Genomic DNA, 10,574 nt, shown 5'->3' with positions numbered 1-10,574 from the left:
AGTTTGATATAATTACATTTAAAAATCAACTTTCCCCCAAATGCTTCAGGTACATATCTACAAAAATCTTCCATGACTGTTCACAATCCGGATCAATGTACCTTTTGTCTATAACATTCTTTGCTGTGTTTTCATTATATAAATATTTGGCATAGCCAAAGCGCTTTGGCCCATGCTGAGCGACTTTTGATTAATTGCTTTTTGTGAGTCCTTCAATTTATAGTTTCTGTAAGGCGATATTAGTATGTTCATCGTTAAATCTATACAACTAAAGTTCAAGCCCAAGGAGTTTGGCGTTTCCCGTTGCCGTTTTAATTTCTGAATTATTTGCCGACTATGCGTAGTGTAGAGATACCATCATTCAAACTGGCTTTTCAGAGTTTAAGTAGCCCAGAATGACAGTAATACTGCTAAAAATCAAGACTAGAAACCTCGGGACAGAAGTTTCCCTCAGACGTTAGTACACTTTCCACTTAAGTGTGGATATTAACTCTGCAAAAAGTAAATATATGGCAACAGCAAAGTCTGTGGTTAATGATCTTGTAGTATCAGTGCTGAGAGATTAAGGATAGTAGGCTAGTAATCAGGGACGATTTGGTTTCCCATTAAATGGTACATTGTTCATCAACAACGGATAAACGTTACTATACAAGTGGAGGCAGTATGTATGCAGGAACCACTATATTATGATATGATTTCACAAGAGACTAATGTATTACAATGTTAATATTACCACAGTATCTAACAAATGTTATTTGATTATATGTGTATATAGGGTTCTAATCCAAATCATATTATGATAAGGGCCTCGTGAGCGACAATGTCAACTTTACTTCTGTCTACCCGAACAAAACACCCAACCCCAGCACAGAGGATATGTTAAACTGAATTCATATTACTGTATCATCAGAACCATCATCTGATGTCTTGAAAAGTATGGATGGAGGGGTGTTTTAATTAGAGCATACATAGTTTGAGATTTGCGTTATCAACTTGGATCAAATATTGTATGACTAAACATTATGTAGGTTTACATTGGAAGCTGGTTTCTAGCATGTTGTATGTTGGCGATACATTTTGCAAGTTAACTAGGATTCCCCAACGTCATCAAGCGGTTAGTTTCGGCCAAGTGGTCGGGGCCACTAGCTTCAACTCTTTCATTTCTTTTTATTGAGTAAATGGAACATTCAGGTTAATATCCAAACGTGTATTTTCATGTGGAGAAAGTGGTGTCAAATAGTTTTATACTGTCGCTAGTATTTAACCACATTTCTTAAAACAACAGAAAATATTTTGAAGCCATATCTTTTGATGCTTTTTGATTTTTGATTCTGGAAAATTCCCGACCGGTTGGTCAATTGGGGTTATCGTACATATACACAAAAGTGGAGACACCCACAATGTGAATAATTATCGAGGTATCACATTATTGGATAACTTCAGTAAAGTGTTCAGTGTTGTAATAAATGAACGACTTGTCTATTGGGCAGAAGTGGATAATAAATCGTCGGAATGTCAAGCTGGGTTCAGGAAAGGATTTTCCACCATGAATAATGTTTTCTCGCTGTACGCGATCATTCAAAAATATTCGGGGAAAAAAGGTAGCAGATTTTATTGTGTTTTTGTGGACTTCGCAAAAGCGTTTGACACCGTCAACCGCCCCTTGTTGTTTATGTCGTTGCTAGAAAATGGTATACGAGGTAACATGCTTACAATGATTAAGAGTATATACGAAGATGTTAAAACATGTGTTAGAGTGGGAATATATGACACAGAACAGTTCAGGTGTCCATTAGGGGTCAGGCAAGGCTGTGTATTAAGCCCCTTTCTTTTTGCTATGTTTATAAATGAATTGCAAGTAATGCTTGAAACGCTGGTCACATGGGTATTCAAATTACACAGGAATTGAAAGACCTGTTTATTCTGCTTTATGCAGATGATATTGTGTTATTTGCTGATACTGTAATAGATCTACAGAGACTCCTAAACGTTCTTAGTCTATTTAATGAAAAATGGGAAATGGAGGTTAATCTATCAAAAACTAAAATCATTGTCTTCAGAAATGTGGGTAAGAAATGATCATATAATGGCCTAAACTTAGAAGTGGTTCCTTATTATAAGTATTTAGGTATTGTTTTCTCTAGTAGGAACGTTTGGCACAAAGCTACAGAAACATTATCAGACCAAGCAAGTAAAGCTCTCTATATTGTTAACAGATATATGAAAACATTTGGGGAATTGCCGAATAATTTATATTTTATAATTTTTGATCTCATGATATATCCAATTCTGACTTATGGATCTGAAGTTTGGGGTTTCAAAAAGTATGAATGTATTGAGTGGGTCCATTATAAATACTGTAAAAGATTCCCTGGAGTTAAAGGGGGTACCCAAAATTTAGCTGTATTAGGTGAACTAGAACGTTACCCAGTTTTTACTACTACATATATTAAATGTATCAAATGGTGGTTAAAATTATTCTGTATGGAAGAAAGTAAGATTGCTAAGCAATCGTATCTTCTTTTAGTACGGGAAGACGAACGTGGTAAAATTAACTGGGTAACGCATATTCGAAATATTTTGAATATGTATGGATTTGGGATAGTGTGGATCAATCAAGAGGTGGGAAATGAAATTGCATTCCTCGCAAATTTTGCACATAAAATTAGGGACATTTGGCAACAGGAATGGCGGGAAGAATGCTCAACTATGAGCCGCCTAAATTTGTTCTGCCAGGTAAAACGACACTATACTGTAGAAAAATATATTATCAGTGTAAGTGTGAACAAACATAGGAAATCTTTATCAAGGCTTCGTTGCTCGAGTCACCAATTAGTAATAGAATCTGGCCGTATGCATAATATAGATCGTTTTGAAATGAAATGTGTATTATGCAATAGCGGAATAATTGAAGATGAATTACACCTAATTTTCGAATGTCCCATATACCAGGCCTACAGAGACGAGCTATTACCACGTTAGTCATTACATGACCAGGGACACCACACTTTCATACAATTAATAACAAGTGAGTTACCCATTACACTTTGTAATTTGTCAAAATTCCTGTATCAAGCTTTTAAGTTAAGGTCAGAGGCACTAAAATTGTCCTCTTGATGGACAGTATTTTATATTACAGTTCATTTATGTATTTATGTATTATTATTGTTTTCAAGAAATGTAAACTTGAGATTATGATGGGCCGGTGGTCTAGTATGACAATAAAGTTTATTATTATTATTAACCACATTACCGATCAGTTGGTACAACTGGCTGATACAAGTTTGGTCGCTGCGTTTCAACACAAAATTGAGTGATTGTCCCAAACAATAGCAGGTGGAATTCGACCAACCAGATCAGTTGTTAGAAATATCACAATTTTAAATATGGCGATTTTTGTGGGTATGATAAACAATGTATTTATTCTGTTGAATTTTCAGCCTAAACTTACACCATGTTAAGTGTTTCGTTTAAATGGCGGCGGACGCTGCGCACCGCGTGTTCGAATTTCATGTAAACAAACAATGTATTTTACACGCGTTTTATGTTGCTTTATTTACATCGAACACGACAGGCTGCGATGACTACCACCCTTTAAGGAAATTTTAAACGTCAATATATAACTGCTCCCCGGCCATGGCACGAGGCGATTGCTGTGATTACGAGTGATTATAAGTTGTTACAAACTTTGTTTGGATGTATGTATAATTAATAAAATAACTCGGTATTTGTCTCTGCTGGTGCTACCCGATTACGGTCATAACTGAGTTACAGTAGTGTCGTGAATGCAAAGCCTTAAATGTTCATTTTGATGTTTGGGGTTCAGCTTGTGCATTACCATCCAGTTATTGAGATGTGCAATTTACTGCATGACATTTTTAGCGTCGTTTTTGGAACATACTGAGGGTGGTGTGATATGTATGGCAACTGCCTGTCATGGCAAGGGATTGTAATTATTTGATTCCGAGTTTGAATTACATGTTTTTATGGTATAATGTTTGCACATGCACTGTTATTTTATTATACAAATTGTTCATTCCTATATAGTCAGTGTTTACCATTCCATTGCATTAACGGTTGTATACTGTATTGTTCTATTTATAGAACACATGACGTTCAAGAACCACAAATTTATTATCCGTGGATAATTACACGTAACCAAAGTAACATTGTATGTTGTTCTTCTGTACACGGCGCTTGTGCAGATGAGTTTTAGTTATTCAAAAACTTGCGGAATTTCAACCTAGGGACACATTTGAACTCATATGCTTACCACTGCACCAAACAGTCGACTTCATTGTCTATAAGCAAACTGGGGTACGTGGGCCGACTATAATTTCCTCGTCGAGCCATTATCAGTCTGTGCACGTCGTCGGAACAACGTTTTCAGTGTGAAAAACTAATTTAGGCACCAAAGCAGCCACAATAAACAAATAAAGATACTATTTTGACACACACATTCAAATGGTAAATAAAGTGACAAACAAACAAATACATATTACTCTGTACTTTTATTGGCTATGAATATGTCATGTGACACAAATCAATAAGTGTCACGTGACGTCATGTGAATACCACGTGGAGTAATGTGATTTTTTTTATTAGATAGGTGTGTTAACATTACTGGTGTACTGGCCATTGTAGTTACCATATGGTTCATATTCGCATGCGACGTAGACTCTATCGTTTACGGTATCCACGTTGTAGGCGCATCCAAGATTAGTACTTGCTGCCCACACTACTTGAGTGAAGTGACCTAAAAAGTTAGAAATAACAAACTGAGTAGTCACAAACTGTCATGTGGGATAATTGGATTATGTATTGGACAAGTAGGTGTAGAATAATAGGTCATTTCACTATTGTAATTATACTCTAAAACCATGTAGTTGATGTATGTCACTGACCACCATATTGTTTTTGACAAATTATGTTTCATCCATACATATATATCTCCATAAATTCACTTTAAAATTTATATCTACAATATTGTCATTTAATCAAAGTTGGTCGTCTGCTGACTATTTAGTGTTAACAAACATTTAAAATAACTCAGTATTTTGATATATCCAAAACCAAATCTTAGGCATATGCTATTTGATTTTTTTCAAATTTCTGCAACCAAATCTCTAACATGTGTCATACTGATGTTCTGAAATGTTAACCGCAGGCCTTTGTTGTCCATGTGAGATTTCAGAAGACTCGCAGACTCAATTAATAACACGAAATGAGAAGGTTTAACGACTTTCTTTAACGTATTAGGTAAAGTAATATTCCAATCATCTATAGATACGTATTAATATTAAACAAAAAGAAAAACAATTTACTTACCGATAATTCCAGTGCTGCTATCAGGGTCATTGTAATTGTAGTCTGCAATCTCATCATACCACAGTTTAGTCAGACCATAACCTAAAATTAAGAACATGGAGGTTACAGAAAGAAATTTTTCAAAATTGGCAGTATATATATATTTTATATAAAATGTATATGTCTTTATATATGTTTTATAACAACTACCTACAAAACAAGAACTATAACTGTGGACAATTATGACGCATTGAACATGAAGACAGAGAAACAAACTAAAACTTCTAATTGCTACAACGCAGAAATATTCCGTGTTTCATGTCAAGCGCTCACGTTAACAAAACAATACCTGTAGCTTCTGAAATCTCACTCGATATCGAAGCGATATTCTCTCCTGGATATGAATGAATCATCGTTCCAGCGGCGGTGCAGTTTGCAGCAGCTATTATGGCATCGTCAATTGCAGTCTGTGATGTTGTCATAGCAACAGAACCATGAAGACATCTGAAGTAGTTGTGCGCTTCAAGCATCTGAGACTGTAAGACCGCCATACCTCCGGTTCCTATTTTAGATTGGTTTGGTACTTGACATTGACCGCCAGCGTCCCCATAAGCTTCCGAATAATCTAAGAACGAACGAAATGAAAGGATGTTAATAATAATTCTGTGTGGGCCATTTGTGGCACTTTTCCACGAGATTAGACAATTTGCTGATTTTATCGGAACAGTATTTGTGTTATATGTACGAAATCAGACAGGTGTGAAATACATACCACACGTAAACTCGTCACTGTCGTCGCTACATTGGAATATCCCATCACAAATCTGCTCTTCTGAGATGCACAAGACAGTATTGGCCGATCCCATTGTGGCACAGCTATAGGGATAGTTGCTTGGGCATATGGCATTCAAGAAAGGAACATCACTGACTGTAAAAGAAAAATGGAATTGTTATTTTCGTGTTAACAGTCGATATTTACAGATGCTACGTGGTGTTCTGATGCCAAGTCATGTTTATATCAGTAGTAGATTAAGCAAAAACATGATGTTTTATTTGAATGTCGTATTTGAGTGTCGTTTGAGCATTTATATCGCAATATCACGATGCGTTATGCCAACCTACTCCTTATCACGGCAACACGATATAGCACTCCACACGCAGCATGCCATTAAATGCAACGATATGCAATGTCACAAGGCATCATGTCATTCCCCTGTTCGCTCTGTCATTCCAGTGTGCGTTCCACATTTCTTTGCATTTTGGAGTTGATCATAATCAAACCGGCGGTTTCCGGCCTGGTATCCTGGGTCCCCGGGGAGCTTTGGAGAGTTTCGTGCTACATGAAAATTGATGCAAGAATGTTCATGGCTTAAATTTCGGTACGGTCCCTAGTTTTCGCAAGCAGACTAAAAAAAACCGTGGTTTTATTCCAAGATAATTAGCGATGAACATTTTAAACTTCAAATGCGTATATAAATGGTTAGCATTTCATCAAAACGTCGATTTCAAAACATTGGGTCGTAATATTTGTGTTTTTGTTTTGTTAAATAAAATGACGGACGACTTATACTAATAGATAATCATTGGTTACTATCTGAATAAAAACATTCCCCAATAAAATATTCCTCAATAAAGTACCTGTAGTGGATCTCACTAAAAAGTACAAAAATAGATAGCTTGCAGAACGGAACGACGCGTCCCAGTAAAATATTTGTCAGAAGTTCAAATACCTGTCAAGTATATTTTCCAAATCTCGTAATAATAATAATAATAATACTGTCTCCATTAACACTTTTGTGTGGATTTCGCGAAATTACGAGCCGGAAATGATTGCTGTGAAATGTTTCCTTGTTGACGTAAAACATTAGACGGCATACATTATATCTTGCACTGATTTATATAGAAACAATTAATCGCACTGAAATAAAAACTTTTGACGACAAAATGAACCTATGCGTTCATGTTAAACTGCGGGAATATAAGTGTAGTTACAATACGCGTTTTGGGGCGTGAACGCACATGCATTAAAACAAATGCGAAATCCCCGACAAGACGTGGCTCCATGAACTTTGAACCAATTTCTCTTATTTTTTTGTTTTCAAACACATACGTCTGGTAGTTGCTCCTACTATGAATTAACTAGTTGAACCTGTTCGTATGCTAACTGATCAAATGAGGTTTTCCGAGTGACAACATTAAAAGCTTTTCCGATTCACGCCGATACTAGTCGATTACAAATTTGCATCTAACAATAATTCATTATATCTGCACTTCTGTTCTGTAAATATTGTGTAATGGGCATATGGAAAATGTAGCCTTACACGCTGCGACAATTAAAACATTGTCTCATGTTAGAATACTACTTACCTTCACACCCCTCTTCGTCTTCGCCATTTGGACACTGACTGTTTCCATTGCATACTTGACATACACCATCACCGATGTCGCCAGGGCAATAGAGACACAACGCTGCACTGGAACACTTATAAGGGTAGTTTTCCCCAAAAGCACTAATGCACCCTGGGAAACCCAATGGGTGTTCTTCACGACGGGCCCTCGTAGTGCTCTTGTCATGCTGTGTAAAATAAAAAATATAACGATTATTCTAAACCATGATTTGCATGGCTTTATATGTGTGTGAACATATAATATATTGTTTGTATTGTCCAGAACTCACATGTCCAACTGATCAATTCGTGGCCGCGTTTAATTACACATTACCTTGAGCTGAATTTTAGGGTATTGTTAGAGTACAGAGGAAAGTAGCGCATTTGTCTGCGGTAGCAGGGCGCTTTTAGTGATTTATGTATGTTTGTGTCATTATTTTTTTTTTTTTTAAATACATATAAGCCTTGAGTGTTTTACACTGCAATGTTGATAACCACGATCTATATTCAACAAGAATAGGGTTTATTTCCAGTCGCTCAAAAACATTTTGTTGTATTTTAAATTTACGCGTAAAGGACTAATGATACTTGAAATAAAATACGACATACCTTGATAATACCAGCAGCACTGACCATTCCAATGGCAGCGACAGAAAAGAAGATAATAAACTTCATCTTGGTTGTTATTGCGCCCGAAAGGTTTAGTACTGCGTTTATTTCGCAGTCATATTTATACAAAGTTGTTGGAGTGTTCCACTAAACTCATGGGGGTGTGCATATTTGGTCATTGCAGACAGCGGTCATGTTCAGCAGATCACAACATCGTACGCATTTACACAAATTAACGTAACAATCGTCGCATGCAGCTTTTTCCAATGATGACAATTATGTGAAAACTGAATATTAGAATAATAAAGTGTTACTGCGTGTTGTACAACATCCATCCCTCTATTTCAGTGATGTGGCCTAACGACTTTCTAAACACAAGAACTGTCAGTCATTTTGGGGGGAACAATTACACATAAGAACGTGCAATAATAGAGTGTGTTTGTTTATTACGTTTGAAATAACTTAGATTTAATTAATATATTGTTAATTAATATATTAGTAGCGTTTGGTTTAACAATGGCATTTCTATTATCAACTATAATTGTCAGCAACAGGAATCCTGTTTCAGTCTTTGTTTATACAAAACAATCAAAAAAAGAACATAGAATAACCTTACAATTAAACAAAGGGAAAATAACTGTATGACGTTGTGGTACACCGAGGAAATTATTTTCGCTTTGTTGATAAAATTAGATTTCTAGTTTGTTCCCCAGTTTGATCTCAGGCATGTCCACAATTCAATGGAAGAAACGATTAACAAGCACACGCCAATTATTCTCTAAATGTAACTTAACAGTACATCAACTCCAAATCGCTCTGTTTTCTTCGCTTTCTCTCTCCCATTTTTTCCCTCATACAATGGCGATGACACAGATTTTCGAATGAGAGAATATGGGGCTCAGATACGACTTGGCACGATTCTTTCAATAATGGTATTGTACAATTTCATATAGGATTTGACTCTTTCCTCAGCACGACGACCTTGTTTCACAGCAACTCAACGAAAAATAATTAGTTGTTTTGGACTGATGGGGAGTCGGGATGCAAGACAAATATTAGACCCTGCGGTTTGTTGTTTTGAAATTAATTTGTATTACGCCTTTATTTGCATCGCCCTTGGAATCGTTATGAATACATTCACCCTCATAAACCCACAAATTGTAGGATTATTAGAAACTCGCCACCAGTCGCATTGATATCCAGTCGTCAGTGGAGTGCATGCCGAAATTCCATAATGACCACACAGAGACCGTTCGTTTCTGTGTGGACCTTTTGATCAACTACTGAACAAAACAATAATTAATAAATTCACTTGCCACAGTGCATGTTTTAATATCGACCTTTAATTCCACTTTTCGACTACCGTATGTACATGTTGAGGTCTTGATCACATCGAACCCGGCGCACCGCAATCGACCGAGCGTCGTATTTGGAACGTTACGTGTATCCAGATTTATACAGACATGTCATTCATTACAAATATATAGGTTAATCTTATATAAAACACTATCTTCAAGAGATTGGTGTGTCATCCTTCTACGATTTAAAATACGTTATTAGACATAGTATGAGTTCGTTTATTGCTAAATAAATGTAAGTGTTTTTGTAGTTATATTGACAGTTGACAAATACGCTATACCTTCACTTTAACGCGACATGATTCTATTTTTATTTTGAAAAGCTTACCACTTGTCACGTTCGCATTAAAAATGTGATTTCGGAAACATTCCTTTGTTGTATAAATATTTGCATATATAAACGTCAAACCCGTCCGCACGTTATATGTCAAATAACTATTGCGTTTATTCAAACTGAATTGACAGTCTGTAATACGTCACGCGACCGGTCCTATGCTTTCCAGTCTAACGTAGTCTAATGTGTACAGCAATTAGGTTACAGCAAAATCAAAAAAATGTAACACAGTTTTTAAAGCATTTGTGTGAGTTTATTACTTAGTTACTTATGTTCGCATGATTAAAATTATTGTAATAATACATTATTTGCGATCACTAAATAAAGTAATGCGATGACCAACCACACCACACATACGTCTTAAATAAGGTCTGACCAGTGGTTATAAAGGTGGTGCATGGTACACCGAAGCATACATGGACTTCCTACAAAATATCTATATATGGCGACAACAGTTTATGAGTAAAAAAAGATTTTCGCTTCGACCCCAATCGTAATATGGCATCAGTGGATTATGGAAAGGAGCCTTCGTTAACAGTTTCATACAGAGTGTCAAATTAAATGTACTTTGCATTTTAT

The 10,574-nt window shown here is 36.1% G+C and overlaps 1 protein-coding gene across 1 annotated transcript; it reads right to left on the bottom strand.

The window, feature by feature from the left end:
- Positions 1–4,492: 4,492 nt before the first annotated feature.
- LOC100375729 (uncharacterized) lies at positions 4,493–8,398 on the bottom strand. Its single transcript, XM_002737650.4, has 6 exons — positions 8,304–8,398; positions 7,675–7,882; positions 6,080–6,235; positions 5,657–5,932; positions 5,329–5,409; positions 4,493–4,756 (listed from the first exon to the last, which is right to left on the bottom strand). The coding sequence occupies exons 1-6, from the start codon at positions 8,367–8,369 to the stop codon at positions 4,602–4,604; spliced, it is 942 nt and encodes a 313-aa protein (XP_002737696.2). The 5' UTR covers positions 8,370–8,398; the 3' UTR covers positions 4,493–4,601.
- Positions 8,399–10,574: the final 2,176 nt, after the last annotated feature.

This window comes from Saccoglossus kowalevskii, chromosome 5, assembly GCF_978046115.1.
Source record: "Saccoglossus kowalevskii chromosome 5, keSacKowa6.1, whole genome shotgun sequence".
Taxonomy (NCBI): domain Eukaryota; kingdom Metazoa; phylum Hemichordata; class Enteropneusta; family Harrimaniidae; genus Saccoglossus; species Saccoglossus kowalevskii.
The sequence above is the reverse complement of the archived record's forward strand: the minus strand, read 5'-3'. Positions and strand labels throughout refer to the sequence as shown.